Here is a 23666-nt window from a genome sequence, read left to right as displayed (position 1 = left end):
TGAATAAATTATAGATTAAACATTCCTTAATATAAATTTTAAAACAATAAATATTTAGTTTATACATAGTATAGATAATACTGTATTTGTATAGTTCTATGAATTTTTACTTTGTAAATTTAAATTTATGGAACACGGGAACAAGTAAATTTCAGTTTGTGAGGAGAAAGTGTTTTTTTTTCTTTCTAACGTGAGTTAGCTAAATCAGATTCGAGAGGAGTTTTAGAAACACCATATTTTTTTTTTTTATTTCTGACGTGACTTGTCCAAATCAAATTCGAGAAGTTTTGGCGTTTTAGTTTTGTGGGTGCAGGAATTCTATAAGTCTGAATTTGCAATTTAGATTTTTTTTTTATATAGTTAAAATTAGTTTTCAATGAGGGAATGATTTAACATTGATGGGGGAACATATTGGGCATTTGGAAGTTCAGAATTTGAAGCCTGTCAGAGAGATTTTTTGAACCATTAAAGTGGTACATCTGAGAATTGCTTATAAGCACAACAATTGATCCAATTAGACCACCAAACCAAACAACTTAGTAAAGACAAGGTTAATTGTACACACACAACATAATACAAAATTAACACAACATAACACAACATTCTACCATTAAAATGTCAAATTCCTCATACAACAAGATACAAAATTTAGCCCCTTCAAAACGCGACCACTATCAACCTCTTGACATGACAATGACAACTAACCTCCCCAAACCACCAAACCCTAAAACTTTAATTCATGCTTATAGATAGGGAGACAATCTATTCTTGATTTGATACTCCACACTTATTATTGCAAATTTCATGATTCTCTAGATTAATTTCAAATTTCAAAAATTCAAATATTTTCAAAAATATTTTATCGTTTGGTAGGTTCGATCGATCTGAGACACTTCATGAACGATCGAAGTTCGATCGATCCGATGGACCTCGTGATCGACCAACCGAAACAGCACCAATTACCTCCATTCCACCAGCTTCTTTCTTAGTACCTGTAGTGAGGAGGCTTGTAAGGACCTTCAACAGGGACACTAATGTAGGTCGCCTGCTCAGGACTAAGCTTCGTGAGCTTAGCTCTAAGCTTACCAAGATGAAGGGCCGCAACTTTCTCATCCAAATGTCTGGGCAGAAAGTAGACTTTTTTCTCATACTTGCCACTAGCCCTCTCCTTCTAGAGCTCAAGCTAAGCAATCACCTAGTTTGTGAAAAAGCATGACATAACAAAGCTTGGATGTCCAGTTGCACATCCCAAGTTCATCAACCGCCCCTCAGCAAGAACTATGATGCCGGTCTGGGTTTCGGGGAACACCCAACGATCAGTTTAGGGCTTGATGGTGATGCGCTTGATACCCGGGTAAGTTTCCAGACCTAGCATGTCGATCTCATTGTCAAAATGGCCAATGTTACAGACAATTGCATTGTTTTTCATCTTTCTCATGTGATGAACCATAATGATGTCTTTGTTTCCTGTGGTGGTCACAAAGATGTCAGCTTCTGAGACAACATCTTCTAAGGTAAGAACTGGGATTCCTTCCATCAGGGCTTGAAGAGCACAAATTGGATCGATTTCTGTCACAATTACACGGGCACCAGCCTGCTTGAGAGCAGCAGCACAACCCTTGCCAACATTTCCATACCCACAGACAACAGCAACTTTACCGGCAATCATGATGTCAGTAGCCCTCATGAGACCATCAGGGAGCGAGTTTCGGCATCCGTACAAGTTATCAAACTGTGATAAGATAGAAAAATTAGAACCTAAAAAGGCAAGATAAAGATATACTTTGCAACAAGAAGACCAAATCAATTACGTAAACTGATACGCTTTGTTACATCAACCAGTTATGAAGCAATCTCTCAATTCTAGTCATAAATCTTGAACGAGAATTAATAAAGCACCATGCAATGCATTTAAAGTTTCAAGCTCTTGAAGTATTGGCAACTTGACTTTCTCCAAAATCCAACATTTACTTTTGGACAAGGCAGACAATTGAGGTGATGAAGCAAATGGATTTAGCAGGACATTTAAGAAAAATGCTACATCCAATTGTTTCCCCCTAAAACAAGTGAAGGTTTCAGGAACCCAATATTGCTTTTGTGATTTCATTTTCAAATCATCTTGAAGAAAATGAAAAAACGAAAAATAGAAGTCTTGAACTTTTCAAAATGCAACTTCAGATTAAGACCAAAATGCACCATTCTTTTTCCCTTTGACTTTTTTATTGGTTAAGGGGCTGTTTGGCATCTACTTTGTTTTTGGTGTTTTTGTTTCAGGCCCGCTACAGTAACCCAAATGAAGCCCAAAATATGTTTGGTTGGTTATGTTTTGTTTTGCACAGTTGTAAAACATTTCAATAAAAAGGCCCAAAACTTAAAACATCAAAATGGTGTTTTATCTTGTTTTACCACTGTTTGGGCAAATTTTTACTTTAGCAGAGGAAACAGCCGGCCCAACTTATTTCAGGTATATAAACATTTTAGGTCATTTTTGGGCAAATTTTCTCTTTCCTCTCCCAGTACTCTCTCTACAATTCAAGGGTGATTTCAAAAAATGTTTATCAAATACAACACCGAAGCTGGATTTTCATCACCACCGATCCAAGCCTAACTAAACTGAATAAGATATGAAGTAGAAAAATCGAAATGAAGAGTGAGAGACCTCAGAGAGGGCCAAACGGGGATAAGCGAAGAGAGTGGTGAAGCTGTCGGCAATCACCACGGAGTCCCTCTCGACCACTTTGAGCGCTCTCAGAATCTCTTTCTGACCAAATTTTGAGGGTTTCGATTCGCCAGCTCTGTTATCTTCTTCTTGATCTTCCTGAGAATTCTGGTGACGTGTTGTTGATTGCTAATTCGTTTCGGTATCTGAAATTAGGGTTTCTGAGGAGATCGTTGTTGTCGTTTGAGCTTTGTGTGCACCTCCTTCTTATGCATCCATTTTCAGGTGGTTCTTCGAAGATCATACCAATTGGCTGGGAATTTGATCATGAATCTGTGACCGATTAATGTTTGGGCAAGTTTTCAGTCCAAGCCCTTAACTGGATTTTCATCACCACCGATACATGTAAATAGTTTATTACAAAAATAAAAAAACAAATATATATATATATATATATATATATATATATATATATATATTTGTGTGACCAAACATGTTTTTCATATTTTTGTTTCCAACATTTTCATAGCAAAGCATAGTTGCCAAACGTGTTTCCGAATTTTTTTCAAAACACTCAACAACAAAAACATTGTTTCTGTTTTAGCCAAAAACGAAACGCCAAAAACAAAACGCATGCCAAACGAGCCCTAAGTGTTTCATTTGAACCCAATATGCACCAAATACATTTCCCCATCAATTTTTAATTAAAAAAAAAAAAAAAATAGTTAGCACGTTTCAAAAGTAAATCAACCAAGCCTGATAGGCTGATAGTCCTATAAATAACTAATAAAAAACAATTTTAACCAACAATCATTTAACCAGATTTTAATACAAAATAAGTATTCAAGCATTTAAACCAACACTGTATCCGAATTCCTAACTAGTTATAGATCTGAAGACCATGTTCAACTTCAATGCTCCAGCTAAAACCCCACTTCCACTTTCCCTTACTTTCATCCATTTTCCTAGCATCCAAGCACAGCTAAAAAACACAGAGGAAACCTAGAACTCTTTATTTAACTTACTCGATTAAAATCCCAGTTATTGAAATTTTTATATATATAACAAAACTTTGCAATAATTTCAACTCAAACCCATCAACAAATATCTATTAAGCAAATTTCATACATTAAAATAATAATAATAATAATAAATAAGCTCAACATTTTAAACCCAATCAAAGTAAAAAGACAGTACCTTACTCTTGGTAATAGAATCCTTAACATTGATAGCAGGAAACAGTAGAGTCCCATTCAATTGCATCTGATACAACCTCTTCACACCAGTCGTCGTCTCCTCCGAAACCCCAACTACTCTCTCCTTCATCCTCCGATATTTCTTCAGATCCACCTTCAACCCATCCCGAATTATCCCCAAAACAATCTGAAACTCCGCATTATCCACCGACGCCAGCTCCGGAACCTTCCCGGTCCTCTCGAACTCCTCCTCCGCCTTCACCCCCTCGTGAATCAACAGCGTGGCGTTGCCACCATCATCGACGATGAGGTCGGTGAAAGAAACTATCAAGTCTAAAGAGATCGCATTACCTCCAGCCATGAAATCAGTTTGGTTAATGCCTGCAAAATAAATTTGGAAATCCTAATGATGTCCACGCCTATAAAAGTCTTGATACGTGTACTTGATGGAGATAACACAGACTGTACTTGTTAGACATGGGACCTCTGTAGGATTCTGTAAAAAATAAAATCGAGAAGCAAGTAATCCATCATACAAGCCCTCTTTTCTATTTTGATTCAAAATGGCAGTTATTATAAAACCACCGTAACTTCCCAAAAATCACGTAGTCGTAACTTCCCAGTAACGTTGTGTTAGTGTAAGAATATAGGCCACACCACGTTTAATGAATAAACGTGTCCAACATTCTCCCACTTGGCCAATATTAACACATTCATTACCCTTATGGGTTTGAGAACTAAAAAAATTTTATCTATAGAATTTTAGTGTATAAAATCATGGCAGAATTTACATTATACAAATGAGTACTACATTCCATGTATCATTATATCACTGTCTTTCTTTAGACAAACATATTTATGTGGTTGTACTTTATAAATAATTATTTTAAAAACTATTCAAGGAAGTCAACTTTATTGTCCCAATGGACTATTTGTATGAATAAACTCCCATAAGCCCATTCTAAGGTCCTACTTTATTATCCAAAAGGATAATTTGTCATTTATAAACTTTATATATACTTCCTTAAAAATGACAAATAAAAAAAAAACTAAGAATCATCATAACATAAATGCAATTGCAAACTTTAAAGCGTCTCAGTAAATCAAACACAAGACATATCAATAAGCCCCATATGTCTTACATGTTCCTTATACAATTTGGGTGGCAAAACCTTTGTCATAGGATCTGCGACCATTGACCTTGTTCCTATATAATCTACTAACACTTGATGATTCTGAACTTTTTCTTTAACAACAAGGAACTTTATGTCAATCCACCTATTTGAACTCCCACTTGTATTATTGTTACAGAAACGAACTACAGCGGAATTATCACAATAGATTCTCGATGGCTTAGAGATGGAATCCACAATTTTAAGACCTGTGATAAAATTTCGTAACCATAAGGCACGTCCTGTAGCCTCATGACATGCTACATACTCCGCCTCCATAGTAGAGGAAGTGATTGATTTCTGTTTTAAGCTTTTCCACGAGATAGCTCCTCCTGCAAAGAGGAATACATATCCTGATGTTGACTTTCTAGAGTCAATGCATCTTCCAAAATCAGAATCAGAATATCCAACAACTTCCAAAAGATCTGATCTTTTGCATGTCAGTATGCAATCCTTTTTCCCTTGTAGATATCGTATCACTTTCTTTACAGCTCGCCAATGATCCATTCCTGGATTACTTTGGTATCTGCCTAACATTCCTACTGCAAATGCAATGTCTGGTCTAGTGCATACTTGCATATACATTAGACATCCTACTGCAGATGCATAAAGAATGACTTCCATCTCTTCCCTTTCCAAATCATTTCTTGGGCACTGATTTAGACTGAATTTGTCACCCTTGACAATAGAAGCAACACTTGAAGCACAACCCAACATTCGAAATCTCTCTAAAACTTTATTGATATAGGCCTTTTGGGATAATCCAATCAATCCATGGGATCTATCTCTATAAATTTCTATGCCAATGACATAGGATGTTTCACCCATATCTTTCATATCAAAATTTCTAGAAAGAAATTCTTTAACTTCATGTAGCAACCCTAAGTTGCTACTTGCAAGCAAAATATCATCCACATATAGGATCAAAAGAATGAACTTACTCCCACTAACCTTAAGGTATATACATTGATCAACGATGTTCTCTTTAAACCCAAAAGAAAAGATAACGTCATGAAATTTGTAATACCACTGACGTGAAGCTTGTTTCAACCCATATATGGATTTCTTGAATTTGTAAACCATATTGTTTTCTTTATCTGAATGAAAACCTTCAGGTTGTTTCATGTATACCTCCTCATTCAAGTCCCCATTAAGAAATGTTGTTTTCACATCCATTTGATGTAACTCTAAATCAAAATGAGCTACCAATGCCATGATAATATGAAGGGAATCTTTTGTAGAAACGGGAGAAAATGTATCATGGTAATCAATGCCTTCTCTTTGGGTGTACCCTTTGGCTACAAGTCTGGCCTTATATCGTTCAATCTTGCCTTTTGGGTCTCTTTTAGTCTTATAAACCCATTTACAGCCAACTGCATTAGCCCCTTCTGGCAATTAAACCAAATCCCATACTTGATTTTTAGCCATAGAGTCTAGTTCCTCTAACATGGCATCATACCATAACCTTGAATTTTCTCCACTCATGGCTTGTGAAAACGTAATTGGGTCTTTATATCAATTCTGATATCATAGTCAATTTCTTGCAGATATACAACATAATCAGAGGGGATTGCAGGTTTTCTTACTCTTGAGGACCTTCTTAACTCTATCTGTTCATTTAGAACAGGTTCATTGACAATAGGATTCTCGTGAGTAGGAACTTCTTGATTTACCTGTTCTTCCATAATAATATCTTGAGAAATGTCTTGAAGTACAGGTAAAGGTTCTTTAGTCATAGGTCTAACAACCAAATTCCGTGTTTCCTCAAAAATTAAATTTCGAGGTTGTTCACTCCCACTAATGTCAACTTCCTCAAGAAACCTAGCATTTCTCGCCTCAACAATAATAGGTTTATGCGAAGGACAATAAAACTTAAACCCCTTGGACTTTTCTGCATAGCCAATAAAAAACCCACTTATTGTCTTTAAGTCTAACTTTTTCTCTATAGGATTGTATACTCTGACCTCAACTGGATAACCCCATATGTGTAAGTGTCCTAAACTTGGTTTCCAACCATTCCATAACTCAAAAGGTGTTTTTGGAACCGATTTGGTTGGAACCCTGTTTAAGATATACACAGCAGTTTTTAAGGCCTCACTTCATAGAGATAAAGGGAGAGAATAATTACTAATCATACTTCTTACCATGTCCATTAGCGTTCGATTCCTTCTTTCTACTACACCATTTTGTTCTGGTGTGCCTGGCATCGAATATTGTGCTATAATGCCATTCTCCATAAGGAATTTTGTAAATGGACCTGGTCTTTGTTCTTGTTCTGTATATCTACCATAATATTCTCATCCTCTATCCGATCACATTATCTTGATTTGTTTTTCCCTTTGTTTCTCTACCTTTACCTTATATGATTTAAAAGTATCAAGTGTTTCACTTTTATCATTTAGAAGGTAAAGATACATAAAACGTGTGCAATCGTAAATAAAGGTGACAAAATATTTTTGACCATTGAAACATGAAATTTGAAAAGGTCCACATATATCAGTGTGTATAATCTCTAAAACTTGAGAACTCCTTCTGGCACCCTTATTAGTTTTGTTAGTCTGTTTATCCTTTATGCAATCCACACAAATACCAAAATCAGAAAAATCAAGAGTATCAAGTACTCCATCATTTACTAATCTTTTAATTCTTTGTAAGGAGATATGTCCTAATCTCCTGTGCCATAATGAAGAAGATTTCTCTGTTTTAGCCTTACACTTGATGCCAATATTTCCATGCAAGGTTAAGTGTTTATGATCAATATCAGGGTTTAAATCTAATTTATATAAACCATCAACCAAAATACCATTACCAATAACAACAGAATCTTTTACAATACTTAAAAAAGTATTAAAGAAATTAAAACTAAAACCAAATCCAACAAGTTTCGAAATAGAAATCAAATTTTTAGAAAAAGTTGGAATATAAAAAGTTCTTTCAAGTTCTAATGTAGAGCCAGATGGTAAGGTGAGTCTGTAGGTTCCAACCGCCTCCACATGTAAACTCATCTTGTTTCCCGAATAGATGAAACGTTCACTTTTCGTCGGTCTCCTTAGGTTGATTGAACCCTACATGGTATTGGCAATGTGAATTATAGAACCAGAATCAATCCACCTAGCATCATTAAATGTATTAACTACATTTGATTCATAACACACAAAGGAAAAGAGATTACCCTTTTTAAGCAGCCAAGCCTTATACTTAGGGCATTCATTTTTCATGTGCCCTATCTTTTTGCAGAAGAAGCACTTGATGGTACCCTTATCGTCAACTTTGCTAGTTGATGCATTCCCCTTCTTCTTAAATTGCACACCCTTTTTGATATGTCCCTTTCTATGAGTCACTAGGTGAGCACTTTCTAGCTTCTTCTGATTCAATTTCCCATCCTCTTGAACACACATGGTAAGCAATTCATTAACTGACCATTTTTCCTTATGTGTGTTATAAGAAATCTTGAATGGCACATATTCAGCATGTAGGGAGTTGAGTATAAATTGGACAAGGAATGTCTCTGAAAAAGTGAACTCCAATGAGTTCATTTGGGCAGTTATATCTCTCATTTCCATAATATGTTCATGGACCACTTTATTACCCATATGCTTCATTGATGATAATTTGGTCATTAGGGTGCTAGCCAATGCTTTATCGGAACTTACAAATTGTTGTTCAATTGCTGCCATGTATTCTTTTACCTTAGTACATTCAGAAATTGAACTCCTTATGTTTTTCCCAACATGACTTTTAATGAAACACATACTTAAGCAATTTGATCGTTCCCACCTCTCATAAGAAGCCTTTTCACTGGCGTACTTGATTCCGTGGGGATGGGTGGTTCATCCACACGAAGTGCCAAATCAATGTCCATGCACCCCAATGTTAGAAGGATTTTTTCCTTCCAATCCGAATAATTATCACCAGTTAAAAATGGAATATGAGATGAACCAATATTGACAGAACCAGATGAAATTACTGCAAAAAGAAAACATGCCAAATATTACTCTACTATACAATAAACTTTATTGAAATTCTTAACCCACGTTAAAAAATTTCATATCAAAAACAATGTGTCATTATAACCTTCCTGTGGGTAAAGGTTTTAATACAATAATGTTTTTAAAAATATAACCATAATGGAATAAATATGGATATTAAACTGATAATGATACAGTCCTGTGGGCATTTGTATTCATTGTCAGTTTAATTCCAAAATCATTTTTATTCACATTCATTCATAAACAATGATTATTTCCCTATGGGGCAGAATAAAACACTTTTTATGAATGAATTATAACCTTTTTTAATGCATAATCTTTATGTGATATAAATATCATATATTAAAACTTTTTTATTTTATTTTTATTTTATATCACAAAACCAACAACTAAAGATGTTGTGGCTACTCTCTAGTTAAAAATACACATTAAAATAGTAGTAATACTCATACTTTAATAAACTGCATGTATGAGAATATATTGGACATGAATTTTTTTAATATGCAATCACTGTACAACTCTAGAGTATTCTTCATTTGTATAGAAATTTCCAAAACTATACAATTCCAAAGTATTCTGCATAAATAAAAACTCATTCTAAAACAATTCTTTATGGTTTTATGATGAGATTCACCCTTTTTTAAAACAGTCGTGAAACCGCTCGGGTCTGAATTACTTTTACCATCAAAAAAGCCAACGTTGTTCCCACTGTATAAATTCACGATGACATTCTCCCATATTTAAAGCAGTCGTTAAACCGCTCAGGTCTGAACACTTTATTCATCGCAATCCTTATGGTATAGTATTCTACCACTTCATTTCGGCCAACGTAACCAAAACGATAAAACAGTACCAGAAAAATATTACAGACAGAAACACACCCACCAAAAATAATGCAGAACAAATAGAACATAAAGGAAATATTACAGGCCAAAAAGACAACGACGACATAGCTGCTAAACAAATATTATAGGCCAGAAAAAGAACGGCAACACAATCGCTGAATAAATATTACAGACATACAAACCAAAGGATAACATAGCCAAAAGGTATCGCTCTGATACCAAATGAAAAAAACTATCAAGTCCAAAGAGATCGCATTACCTCTAGCCATGAAATCAGTTTGGTTAATGCCTGCAAAACAAATTTGGAAATCCTAATGATGTTCACGCCTATACAAGTCTTGATGCGTGTACTTGATGGAGACAACATAGACTGTACTTGTTAGACATGGGACCTCTGTAGGATTCTATAAAAAATAAAATCGAGAAACAAGTAATCCATCATACAAGCCCTCTTTTCTATTTTGATTCAAAACGGCAGTTATTATAAAACCACCGTAACTTCCCAAAAACCACGTAGTCATAACTTTCGAGTAACGTTGTGTTAGTGTAAGTGGTTATAATAGTATGAGAATATAGGCCACACCACGTTTAATGAATAAACATGTCCAAAAGTCGGGTCCGCCGCTAGGGCCCCAGTCGAGGGCCCTCTCAATGCACCACCAGTACTCCTGGAGGGTCTCGCCCTTCCAGGCGAAAACGGTTGCGGAGTCGAGAGAAATGGCGGTGGCGGCGTGGTCTTGGGTGGAAAAGATGTTGCGGGAGCACCACCGGACTGCGGCGCCAAGGGTGGTGAAGGTTTCGATGAGGACGGCAGTCTGGATGGTCATGTGGAGAGACCTGGTGATTCGGGCGCCCTTTAAGGGTTGTGTCGGGCCGAACTCGGATCGTCAGACTATGAGACCCGGCATCTCAACTTCGGCCAGCTCGATCTTGAGTCGGCCGAAGTCGGCCTGAGACATGTCTTTGACCTTGTATTCTCGGCCTGATGATGTTTTCTCTACCAGGAGAGCCATTGCTAGGGTTTAGGGCTTTGAGAGAGAGAGAGAGAGTGAATGAGTGAAGAGTAGAGAAAGTGATGAAGTCAAGGAAGTGGATAATGGACAACAAATTAGTTATTGGATCCTATATTTTGACTTGGCTTAATTGAACTATTTATTGTCAAAAACTTATGTGCATTAAGAATGGAATGGAATGTAAATGGGAATGGAATGAAGTGGTCATTCTATTTCAATTATTTGGTTGTAAATATGAAATACGTAGGAATGGAATGATAATAACCATTCTAGTGTTTGGTTGGACTAATTTTTAATTTAGAATGGAATAAATTTCAAATTGAGTTCTCCAAAATATCCCCGTTAGTAAAAAATAAATTAAATCAACAAAATAACATTATTCTATAATTTTTTAAAAATAAATGGTGGTAATGGCGGTGGTGGAGGTGGAAAGCGGTAGTGGTGTAGGTGGTGGTGTTGGAAGGTGGCAGAGGTGGCAATGGTAGAAGATGGTGGCAAGAGTGTTGGTGGTGGTGGAAGGAGATAATGGTGTAAGTGGCGGTAGTGGAAGCCAATGGAGGTGACTGTAGTTGTGGTGGAAGGCAGTGAAGGCGGCGATGGTGGAAGGTGGTGGCGGTGGTGGAAAGCGGTAGCGGTGGTGATGATGGAAGGTGGTGGAAGGCGATGGTGGTGGTGGTGGTGGTGGAAGGCGGTGGCGGTGATGGTGGTGAAAGGCGATGGTGGTGGTGAAAGGCGATGGTAGTAGAAGGTGATGGAAGGCAATGACGATGGTGGTGATGGTAAAAGGTAGTGGCGGCGGCAATGGTGGTGCAAGACGGTGGCGATGGTGGTGGTGGTGAAAAGGAGTAGTGGTGGTGAAAGGGAGTGGCGGCAATGGTGGTGGAAGGCGGTGGCTGTGGTGAAAGGTGGTGGCGGTAGCGGTGGTGGAAGGTGGTGAAAAGCGGTGGCGGAGTGGTAATAAAAGGCGGTGGCGACGATGGTGGTAGAAGGCGGTGGAAGGTGATGGCGGCGGTGGAAGGTGGTGGCGGAAGGCGGTGGTGGTAGAAGGCGGCGGTGTAAGACGGTGGCGGTGGTGGTAGTGGTGGTGGAAAGCAGTGGCGGTGGTGGAAGGGGGTGAAAGGTGATGGCGGTAGTGGTGGTGGTGGTGGCGGTAGCGGTGGTGAAAGACGGTGGCGGTGGCGATGATTGGGGCAAAGGAAGACTGTGGTGGAAAGCAGTGGTGGAAGGCGGTGGTAGTGTCGATGGTGGTGAAAGGTGGAGGTAGTTGTAGTGGAAGATAGTGAGGATTTTTGGAATTGGAATATGAGGGTTTTTAGGAAGTTAATTTTTCTAAAAAATGTACGTGTGAATAGAAAGGTCATTCTATAAGTTTAATTGTGGAATAGATTTTCATTCCAATGAAATAGTCATTCCCAAACGCAGCATAAGTATTTGTTTAGTCAGTGTTCTTGTTTTCCTTGCATCTAAATCGATTTTTGGTTTGGCAGCCATAGTTCTTTTGTGCTTTTACTTTGATTTGAAGCAAAAGTAATATTTCTATTTTAAAATGTGTTCAACACTATTTCAAAACTTGTTTGGCAACGTAAATTTGTTACTAGATTTTTAGAAGCAAAAATGAAAAGCATGTGTTGGTAAAAAATGTAGCAAGTTTGAAAATTTGAATGGCTAGTTAAAAATGTTATTTTAGATTTTTTTTTTTTTTTTTTTTTTTTTTTTGAACAATACTTTGCTACATTGCAAAAGCAAACAAAAACATTATTTTGATGTTTATGATTTTGACCTTAATTTTAGAAGCACTTCGGTATTATTTAAATGACAACAAACATTACTAAACATATTTCGTGTTTTTGCTTCCCATACATTATAGTAGCAAAAGCAAAAAACACTAAACAAAAACATTAGCCAAACAGGCAATTAAATATATAAAATGCTAGCCCACTAAATTTATAAAATATTACTTTGTGTCCATTTAAAATTTATTTTTCTTTCTAAAACACTCCTGGACTTAGATTTTTTATTTATACATATAAAGTATATAATTTGTTAAATATATAAAATGCTAGCCCACTAAATTAATAAAATATTACTTTGTGTCCATTTAAAATTTATTTTTCTTTCTAAAACACTCCTGGACTTAGATTTTTTATTTATACATATAAAGTATATAATTTGTAAATTATTACTTAGTTAAATTCCGATTCCGTCCTTTATCCCAACCTAGGTCGCAAACCCCAGAAGCATTTATCACATGTTGTATGCTATATATAGGAGAAGTCCGTCATCCACTTTTCTTAATCGCAATGAACCACCACAAAGTATTCGAGGTGCGCCATCATCTAATAATTTCTCCTTCTACGTAGCCATGTTTTATATGTTTCATAATAATGACTTCTATAGGGTGTTTGGAATGGTACAGCCTGAATTACATTATTGTCAAATTGATATTACATCTCCATCTTTAATTAGTTCTGAATATGTCTTCCAATTTTATGTCATGAAATTTTGCTTGCAAAGAAAAAAGAGTCACCAGCCTGTGGTTCTTTTGTGCTCACAAAAGATGATTTCATTCTCTCTCAACATTTAAATTCTCCATTTATCTATACAAGTAATATGAAAAACAATATCATTCTGTTTCCAAAAGCACCCCAAATTCAGCTGCACAAAAACATATTACAATGCCAAATTATGATGACACCGGCAGAACATGTGATTACGAGGTCTACGGCTACATTACTTGCAGAATGCACGAGGCATGAATTTCTTTAACGTGTCCTTGCAATCACCGGAGAATTTTGCCATCCAAAATATACTGCCGAACTACTAACCAGCTGTGCAAGGTAGAACCCACTCGAACAAAAGTGCTCTTTGTGATCGATGCCTCAGCTGCCAAGCCTGCAAGTTCAATGCACTATTTACATACTCTTCGAAAATTTTAATTTTCAGATGAAGCTAAATATATAGGGTGTTCCAACAAGCAATGTTGGATCGATCATCAATCATTTATACGTAATATTCACTTCTAGATCATTGTTTGGATTAAGGATTTAACATTAGAAGGATGAAATAATTCATAAACAAGCAAGAACTCTATCTAGGGTTAATTAAAAAGCAATTTTAGACACAAACTGCAGTCTGCTATTGATTGTTTTAGTTGTAGATTGCAGCTTCCTATTTAATTCCACACCTAACCACTACATAGTTCTTCTAAGAGAATGGTGACATGATCCATGATGCAGTCCGAATAATAGACATACAATTAGAATATAACATACCAGCCTCTAGGACTTCCGAGTTTAAACTTACAACAACGGAGATACATGCACATAGTTGCAGTATACTTACCTTCCTAAAGGGAAACGTGAGGGTTCTTGAACAATGAAACTTTGAGTCCTCCCTTGGTCTGCCCACAAGTACACAAAGAAAAGCAAAAGAATAACATTCAATAGTTATCATCGGACTCTACAAAGCACAAGACAGCATAACTTTTATGGCTTAAGAAAAACCTTTCCGTAATAGTGTAACACTTTATTCAGTTTCAGAAGGCTCAACGCCGGCACTGATATTAGGGACGGGCTCAGGGTGTACACAACAATAAAGTCTCAGGGAATAGCAAGTTGGCGAGTGCACACACAAAAACGAATGCAGAATTTTGCATTTCCTATTTACTGCTACCCATATATCACTAGACTTCATGGTCCCAGCAGGAAAATATACCAATTTATGACTGATAATTATTACTTATGCAGTTTGAAATTCTGCAAGACAGCATCTCCATTTTTATTGGTGAAAGCCATATGAATTGAACATGCAATTCCTATTATGAAACGATAAAAATTGAAGCCTTAAGTGAATATCAGTTGAATATGCTCATGGTGCCACAAAAGACGAATAGATATAACAGAGACAGGTCAGGAGAGACTGTAAGTTAACCCTCAAGATTAGTTTATACCATACCACATTGTGGATGCAAGCAGCAGCGTATACTCCAAAGTCAATATATTAATTGTGCCTATCCTATGCAGCCAACACACTAGAAGGATAATGAAGGCCTTAACCATAAATCCCTTGGATGACCAGAGGGCAAATTTGCATAAATGTAACATTCATCAGTGTTCGCTTCATGGAACCACCGTTCATCATCCAAAATAAATCAAACCGACATAATATAACACCTTTATAGTTCTACCCTTTTGAGATCCCAACCATTAATTCATAATAGAACTAAAAGCAAATAGTCAAAATTAGGACATCTGTGCTGCCCCACTAAAGATACTTGTGACTGGCAACACAGCACATATTGATGAGATTTAGCCTACGAGCTAAGGGCCCCACATTGATGGTGGGGAGTACCCATGTGTAAGTCCAAAGTATTTTTGCCTCTATTGCTTCCATAGGTCACTTCTACACCATCGGGCCTGGGTCACTTTTCTTAATGAAGTCTACATCTTTCAAGTCATGCTATGTAACATTCACAAAATAAAGGAACTAATAAAGAAAAAGAAGACCACAGAACTACTTACCCAACAACATCCCTGGAGCAGTTATTGTAATTGTTAGAGCTGTTGGAGAAAATATAAGGATTTGCGGCTTGAAAATATGGTTCAGAAGATTCTCTGGGAATAGACAACAGAAGCTTGTTTTGTGGCTGGACTCTCAAGCGGACCATCTGTGAAGTGTCTGATGAAAGAAACTTTTTATGAAGCTTCAAGGTTCTAAAGAAACAGCTTGGCTGCTTCTCTGGCTCCTGAGCGGATATAGCCTGGCAACCACAGTTACTTCCCTCTTCTTTGGAAGAATCAACTCCGGACCCATGCTTTGGAAAATCATCTGGTAGTAATTTTTGGGGCGTAATCTTTCTAATGCTTAGTGCATTTCCTTCACTATTTCTTATAGTCTTAGCCGCTTCTTTTCTGTGAGAGCAATTATGTGAGATTTGAGACCCACAATCAGAAGAGCAGGTTTGAACAGATCTGTCCCTTATCATGGCTTTTTCAGAGGTTAAATCAGAGTTATCCGATGGGTCACTCCCACGTTCAGTGGTGGATTGTGACTTGGGGCACATTCTACGTGAACAATTGAACAAGCTGAAGGATGGCTTCTTCACTTTGGCATACTTTGTAATAGAACCACAATTTACAAGGTTGATTCTTATCTCTACATTACAACCCAGTACAGACTGAAGCGAGCTTGCAATCAATTTCCATGACTTCTCTGCTTTAGCAACATAGTCAGGATGATGGAATTCCAATTCAGCTACAGCCAGACCTGAAATGTAAACCATATCTCAATCAAAGAATAGGTGGATATCGGATAACTCATTTCAGATAAACAAAATCCAAAAATAAAAATGATAAAAATGAAAGATCAGCCATCACTGTTGACACCTTATTTTGCTGCTACCCAATAGCGGAAATGTGCAAAAACCAAATCCAAAAGCCAAGGTACCACTATAATAATCCAACATTTCTACCAAAATAGGAAGGTTGGCAAAAGTTTATACTATACAAAGGCAGGGTTCCACTCTGGTCATGCTAAATTATTGTGATCAGAGAGAAATAGGATGGCCGCATCAGCACTTGCAACCAAAAGTAAACTACGCATGGTCAAAACAAATTTTATGACCAAATACTTATCAAGATGGATATAGGTTTAAGTATGTAGAAGTTTTTCCTGGACTCAACAAAAGATGTGACTAGGTCAGATGTACATTTTACGCCTTACTTAATGCAACCAAACTTCCTGTATAAACCCCCATGACTGCCATCTATAGGTACAACCAAACACACTTTTGGGTGCATCACCTAGTGTGAACAATTCAAAATAAACACCGAGTCAAGTGGTGGCAACTCCTGATCACTAGGTCCCAAAGCCTAAATTCTAACTATATATATCAAAATCGCATTAAGCCTCATTTTCTTTCCATGGTTTTCATAAAAACCTTTTAGGTAAAAATTAGAGTACTCAACTGCTCCTGAGATGAAATCAGCTTACATGGTCAAACCAATGTATACATTGTTAATGTAGTTGATTACTCGATACAGTGAAAACATGTAGCAGCAAATTAGCCAAACTGTTCATTCAGTTTCATGCCATCCAACAAGTCTATTCCAGCTTCCTTTAGTGTTGAAATGAATCACACTAATTTGTGTCTCCCCAAATATCCCATGAGTTATGCTTCCCATCAACTGTATGTATATATTGTCACAACAATCACGGACATCCTCTGAAAAGCATAAAAATCTACCAACTCTCCATAGTTTTGGATTAATTCTCTCTCTCTTTTGACTACCCTGTTCATATTAGAACATAATTTAGTATAGATGATTGTCTAGAAAAGTTTTGGAGATTTTCCAAATCTGTATCATGTTAAAGGTGGGTTGAGATCATAGTTGAACTCGGATTAGACTGGTCGAAGTTCAGGATGCAATATGTTGAATCCACCCATCACAAACCTTACCAAAGCAACCATTTTTTTTGTTTTGTTTTGTTGCTACAGTTGTTCAACCATTGAGAGGGATAGAGAATGAAAAGAACCAATCACAGCAGCAGCACGAGACAAGTAGCAAGGAGATTCTGAAGTGTTATGGAAATATATAAATCATTCTAAGAGCACTTTTACTGTTAGAATCAGGGAATAGATAATGCAGAGTGGCTGGATAAGACGGCATATAATTGGAATGCCTACATCCCATCTGAAGTAGGTTGTAGCACCAATACAAGACAAGCTAGAAAATTAATTGACATGGTCTGGTCAAACACAATCAAAGCCACTAATGCAGGTTGTAATGACTAAAGAGAACTATGTTTGCCATTTAAGAAGCAAGGCAACACAGGGAAAGCCAAAAGGCACTTGTCCTAGAGGTTGTATAGAACGTATGGTTACGGATCACCTAAACATCGACATCAAGAAAAGGGAGGCAATACAAAAGAAGTATCCAGGGAGGCAATACAAAAGAAGTATCCTATAAAATCCATACCTATATGGTTCTAACTGTATATATCTTGCCTTCGAATGAGATTTAGTCCATCTGGATGAAAAAGCCACTGCATATTAGATATGAGTCCGAATTTATCTGCCTTGACTCAATGTAATGACTTTTCACAATAATTTTAGATAAAAAACCAAGATCACAGTTTTTGTATCGCTTGTTGTTTGTCCTAAAGAGAGAATATAAATTAAAGTTCAATTCAATTACGAAAGCAAGCCTAGAGTCAATAGCGTGGACCTTTTTCTATTCTGTTCCATTTATTATATTTCAGATTGAACCACTGATAAGACACTTTCGGTTATGCATTATCATCCAATTCAGGGCGGCATGTTAGGACAATTGGAGTTGGAGTGAAGCAAATTTATTTGCGCCTTGCACTTACCATGGTTAAAATAAACAGAAGACAGCTTTCCCCATTTCCTGAGAAAGTTTTTGAGTGAATTTGATTGACATAATTCCATAGCTCTCTTCCAGATAGATTCCAGTGTTTCTTTACCATCCTGAATTCCTAATTTCAGTGATTCATTATTGCAACATGCACAAGTGACAAGATCCGCAGATGATGTGCAGCCAAAATCACCACCTGCATTCAAAAACAGAACCTGGACGTAAAAGTTGCACCTAACCTTTCTGGACCTAATCAACCAATTAAATCACGAATCTGAACATAATCAAGCAGTGAAACTAATGCATATTTTGAGCAAAAAAAAATCATACATAAATTTGAAGTAATCCAATCATCCTCACCTCTTGGGTGTACTGTTCTCACACTCAACCTCGAATCATCTGCATCCAAGGAACAAGATCCTGCAGAGCTTAACTGTAAAAGTGCTACAGTGAGCCATGTCGTTTGATTTTTTGATGTCCTCAATTGTTTCTCTGTTTCGGAGAGTATTTTGAGCGCATTACTAAGTAGCTGCAGATCTGCTTCAGCTACCAAATAAAAAATAAAATAAAATAAAATAAAATCAACACCTTAGACAATATCGCAATAAGAAAAGTAAACATACAGTACTGAAATGAGGAATGGACGTATTAAACAAAATGCTCCCACCACGTGATGCACTTCGTGAAATACTAAAAACTATTTATACACAAAGATACCCTACTTACAAGTGTGTCTTCCATAAAACTTTCTCCTGGCTTCAGAAGTAACTTCCTCACATTTTCCAGCAAGAATGTCCATTATGAGATTTGCTAGCTGAGATATTAATTGCATAGGATCAATCCTTGATCTCATCAACTCCCTTGCCCTTCTAACTGTATTTGATGTGTCAGATGACAAAGCCATATCCAGTAAATCTAGCAATTCATCATCAGAAACAACTCCAATCTGCAGAAATGCAATAGCAAAACTGAATTGAACATTTCAAACAAGATGAGATACAACACGAGGATAAGTGAGGAACAGTAAAACAACACTCACTAGTTCATATGCCAAAGCCATTGTTATTCTTTTGCCAAGCAAGCTCAGCTGTTCAAGCATCATCTCTGCATCCCGAAGTGAACCATTAGATTTAGTAGCAATGAACTCCAAAGCCATGTGGTCAAAGTCAAGTCCTTCTTTCACACAGATTTTCCCTAATCTGCTTGCAATATCAACTTCTTTTATCTTTGGAAAATGGTATCTTTGGGCCCGTGACACTGCATTTCTTGGTAGCTTATCAAGGTAGGGAGTGATCGCTACAAAGACAACGTGTCGAGGAAGGTCCCCTAGGTTATTCAAAAGAGTTGCCCATGTTTGTCCTCGTAACGAGTGGCATTCATCAATTATGAAAACCTTAAATCTTGAGGAAACTGGAGGGATGGCTGCATTCTTAATAAGAGATTTAACCCTATCAGTTCGATTGATTCTCACAGAATCCACTTCCTTGACATCTTTGTTTCTTCCAGAAAAAAACAAGAGACATTCTCGGCACATACCACATGGCCTATGCTCATCAAGTGTGAGACAATTCAAAGCGGCGGCAAAAATTCTTGAGGCAGAAGTCTTACCTGTTCCATGGGGACCATGAAAGAGATAAAAGGAAGTGATCCTCCCATTTGCCACGGCACTCAAAAGAGACCTTGCTACCACATTTTGTCCTACAAGCTCATTGAAAGATTTTGGTCTGAATTTCAGACTGAGACTTCTAGGACTTTCTGAATACTGGATGATTTCACTATTAATGTGTTTCCAGGTCTTTCCTTGTCCAGAATGATGTCTGCTGCCTCCTTCCCCTGATAACAGTGGCTGGTCTTCTACATCAGAAGGAAGATTTGATTCTCTAAATCTTGGGGTTCTTGACCAGCAACAGCTTATCCCACATCCACGATGATCGTGATCTACAAGATCAACATCTTCGTTTCCATATAAAGATGCGCTGCGACTTGACCCTCCCAATCGCCCATCACTCATGGACAAGCTTGGACTGCCTGTACGACTCACGACATCACCCGATGCCACTCTAGTTGATATAACTTGCTTTTTATATTGGTATTTCTGCTTTGTTGCATTAAGATCTATTCTCTCTGTCTGCAATGATCCTCCAACTGGTTCATTAGATGAACCCTCACCCTCCAAATGATCACTAGAAGGTGTGATGCATGTGAAGTCCAATCCCTTGTCCTTATAATCACTGCAATATCTTTTGCTTAATGATTTGTTTCCGCAACCCATTTCCTGATTTGATGATCTACAACCGGATCCTACAACATGTTTGGTCCTTAGGGAAACAGAACCTGTGTTTCCAACCCAACCTGAATTTTCATATGAAATAAACTTAGAGTTGGGTTTTCTCGAACCATAATACAACTCAAGATCACTAACATTTTCCTCCCTGTGTCCATATAAGCCTGGATTTTTTGATCCTGAGATAACATTATTATCCATGCCACCTTCTTCACAACCATTGACAAATCCTAGAGTAATCCCATTACTTGAATTTGTCTCCCAATTCAAATTATCAACCAAAGCAGAGAATTTGCTCAAAGAGTTAGTTGATGGATCCCTAAGTGACCTTACTCTCCTAAGTGCTAACAGAGTTTTCGAAATAGGGATATCAACGGAATGCCGCCTCTCATCCATCACTTTCAAAATTAAGGTTATATATATCAGAAAGTCAAAATTCAGGACCCAATAAAAAGTAACTGCATTTCCAACCTGAAAGTGCACAAACAAATAACAAAATCACCAAAAGAAGCACCCAAAAAGTCATTCCACTAAGTGCAAAAAGCAGAGTCTTGTAGCTTCTATTTCCTAAACAACCTAGTATTATAATTAGAAATTAACCCAATAATTCAATGATCACCCAATGAATCAAAAATGCTATTTTAGTTTACAAAAAAAAAAAAATTTAAAATATAATTTAAAATAAAAAGAAAACTGGTTTTAATGATTTCTCATCATAATAACTGAACATCTTAAAATGGAAAAGGGAGCAAAGGCACAAAATAAAAATAAAATATAATTAAAAAAAAAAAAATTAGAAAGAAACCCAATATTCAACAATAACTCAAATAAAGCAAAAATTAAGCAAGGATGCTAGTTTAATTCAACAATGAATTTTTTTGTTAAAATGCAAAAATAATAATAAGTTCTAAAAAAACAGATTTTACTGATTTCACATCACAAGGACAAAACCACCCCCAAAAGTGGAAAATGGAAAGCAAAACGACACAAGAAAAACAAACTATAACACAATGTATGCATATATAGTACCTTTTATTAGAGAACAACAATGTAGAAGCGGAAACTCACTTTCTTCAACCTATAAGAAGAATAAACAGAGTCATTTACCAGCAAAACACAAAATCAGCATCATCACAAACACAGAAAACAATTTCAGCCTCTTCTCATTTCTCAAAACATACCCTCACTAAGGAAAGCAAGTAGAGAGAGAAAGTATAGAGAGAGAGTAGACTCTCCAGAGAGAATCTTTCAATTCAAACTAATCAAATAAAAAAACATTTATAGACTATAGACACGAAGTAAAAAACAAAAATTACCAAAGGACAAATTTGAAAAACTCACACACACCTGTAGGTGTAGATTGATTGAAGAATCGGAGTTCATCGAAGTTGAGGAAGTTTGAAATGGGAGCGAAATAAACGGAGGGTAAAACCCTAACCCTAGAACAGTTGGTGAGGGTTGTTGAGCATTGAGTGTATAGATGTAGATGTATAGATATAGATATAGATAGAGATAGAGATATAGACATATAGTGGTGGCACAGATAGAGATAGAGAGACGAAGAGACTACACGAGAAGTGAGTGGCAGAGTGGTAAATGTAATAAATGAGTAGGGGTGATAAACACGCCATTGACAGCTCTGAAGATTCAAAGCCGACGTGTACAGGACGAAATGAAAATTGGTTTCAGAAATTCTTGTTCCTTCTGCACACATTTCTGCAGAGTTAGAGAGAGAAAGAGGAGGGGGACCTCGATGACTGAGCTCTGAGGGGGTGCTTTGGTCATTTCAGTTTTGACGGTTTCAGTTAGTTTGGTTTTTTGGCGAAAAGCTGTGGGTCTGGTCGGATGATATAGAGTTAGTTCACACTCCATCTAAGCGCGTGAAATACACTGTGGTAGTGTTTGTTTACATGGTTATAGTATCCCCAGATATCTTCTCCCTCTAAAAGGTGTTATTCTTCCGTTTCGTGTACGTGCTCCTACTTTAATTTGTATAACTTATATTTTGTTTTTTTTACACTCACTTGCACGACTTATGTTGTAAAAATACTACCCCATTGTGAGTCGGAGAATGTAGCACTACTCATAATTGAAATACTTTTTAATTATCCAAAAATCGCCTCATATCTTAAATAAGAATGTGCTATTCCAAATGCTAAAGGGATGAGCTAGTGTGGAATTAGGGGTTCCATTTCCTTCCCTAATTATTTAGAAAAAAACAACGGATTTTGTTTGGATTGTCAAGGGACTCCTTGTGACTTTTACGTGCATGTGACAATGATAATTTTGACATTTACTAATCTCATGTGAAATTCATGATGAGCAGTGTGATGATAATAGTTGTAGTTTTTTTTTTTTTTTTTTTTTTTTTTTTTAAAGTAAGAAATATTAAAAGTTAGATTAGTAAATGCAGAGAATCAAAATCTGGCACTCCCAAAATTCACCGGAGACACTACCCACTGAACTATCGAGGCATATGCATAGTTGTAGTTTTGTACTTCCCATTCGTCACATGAAATTGTTTTATTATTATTATTATTATTATTATATGTCTTTCAATTCTGGTTTCTTAAAAATATATTTGTAATTTAAGCGAAGACTAAAATCATAAAACTTCAACCACCTTTAATTTTTTATCATAAATTTTTTATCAGTATTACAAAGTTATCATATTGTCCTAATTCTTTCAGTTTGGGACGTTAAAGTGACGCGTACGGCTCACTTGTATTGGTAAAATATTTTTAGTGACAAAATTATCCTTGCAAAAACATATGCCAAACATGTGCTATTACACTTTGTTTGTTATTCCAAAAATGCCCCTAAACATGTTAAAAAATAGAATCCGCCCGTTTACTCATCCACAAAAAATGATTGAATTTTAATATTTAAATTAAAATTAGGTCCTCACTAGTGATGATCTATGTGGACCAATAATAAATTGACATGGATTTCTGATTTGGTAATCAAATCACTATTTTTGATTTGGTAAGTGAATATCTACCCACCATCTTTGATTTGGTAATTAAATATCACATGTCCATTTATTATTAGTTATAATAAATGGATACGTCCTATTTTAATTATTAAATTATAGATGGTAATCAAATCACTATCTCTGATTTGGTAAGTGAA

At 36.6% G+C, this 23666-nt stretch overlaps 1 protein-coding gene and 1 pseudogene across 2 annotated transcripts; both read right to left on the bottom strand.

Moving 5' to 3' along the window:
• Positions 1 to 985: 985 nt before the first annotated feature.
• LOC132302305 (adenosylhomocysteinase 1-like) lies at positions 986 to 10874 on the bottom strand (annotated as a pseudogene).
• A 2576-nt stretch (positions 10875 to 13450) lies between these two features.
• LOC132303821 (protein STICHEL-like 2) lies at positions 13451 to 22238 on the bottom strand. 2 transcript variants are annotated; one of them, XM_059801250.1, is made up of 9 exons: positions 21882 to 22236; positions 21564 to 21612; positions 19290 to 21005; positions 18977 to 19196; positions 18611 to 18796; positions 18246 to 18446; positions 15395 to 16139; positions 14217 to 14274; positions 13451 to 13766 (listed from the first exon to the last, which is right to left on the bottom strand). In XM_059801250.1, exons 3-9 carry the CDS (start codon positions 20928 to 20930, stop codon positions 13695 to 13697), a joined length of 3123 nt encoding a protein of 1040 aa, XP_059657233.1. In that variant the 5' UTR covers positions 20931 to 21005; positions 21564 to 21612; positions 21882 to 22236; the 3' UTR covers positions 13451 to 13694. The 2 variants fall into 2 exon arrangements, with proteins under 2 accessions (XP_059657233.1, XP_059657234.1); XM_059801251.1 differs by lacking the exon at positions 14217 to 14274 and having other exon boundaries at positions 21882 to 22238.
• Positions 22239 to 23666: the final 1428 nt, after the last annotated feature.

The sequence above is a fragment of the Cornus florida genome, unplaced genomic scaffold (assembly GCF_030987335.1).
Source record: "Cornus florida cultivar Cherokee Brave unplaced genomic scaffold, ASM3098733v1 CherokeeBrave_3.0.0_Hap2_Chr04, whole genome shotgun sequence".
NCBI lineage: Eukaryota > Viridiplantae > Streptophyta > Magnoliopsida > Cornales > Cornaceae > Cornus > Cornus florida.
The sequence above is the reverse complement of the archived record's forward strand: the minus strand, read 5'-3'. Positions and strand labels throughout refer to the sequence as shown.

What these genes read in the sequence shown, in the direction of transcription:
- LOC132303821 (XM_059801250.1), bottom strand. Translation starts at nt 20,930, where the DNA reads ATGGATGAGAGGCGGCATTCCGTTGATATCCCTATTTCGAAAACTCTG. An exon ending in GTTTTATGGAAGACACACTT is followed by an intron (nt 18,797 to 18,976) that starts GTAAGTAGGGTA and finishes TTTATTTGGTAG; the next exon opens with CTGAAGCAGATCTGCAGCTA. An exon ending in TCACGTTTCCCTTTAGGAAG is followed by an intron (nt 13,767 to 14,216) that starts GTAAGTATACTG and finishes TTGAACTTGCAG; the next exon opens with GCTTGGCAGCTGAGGCATCG.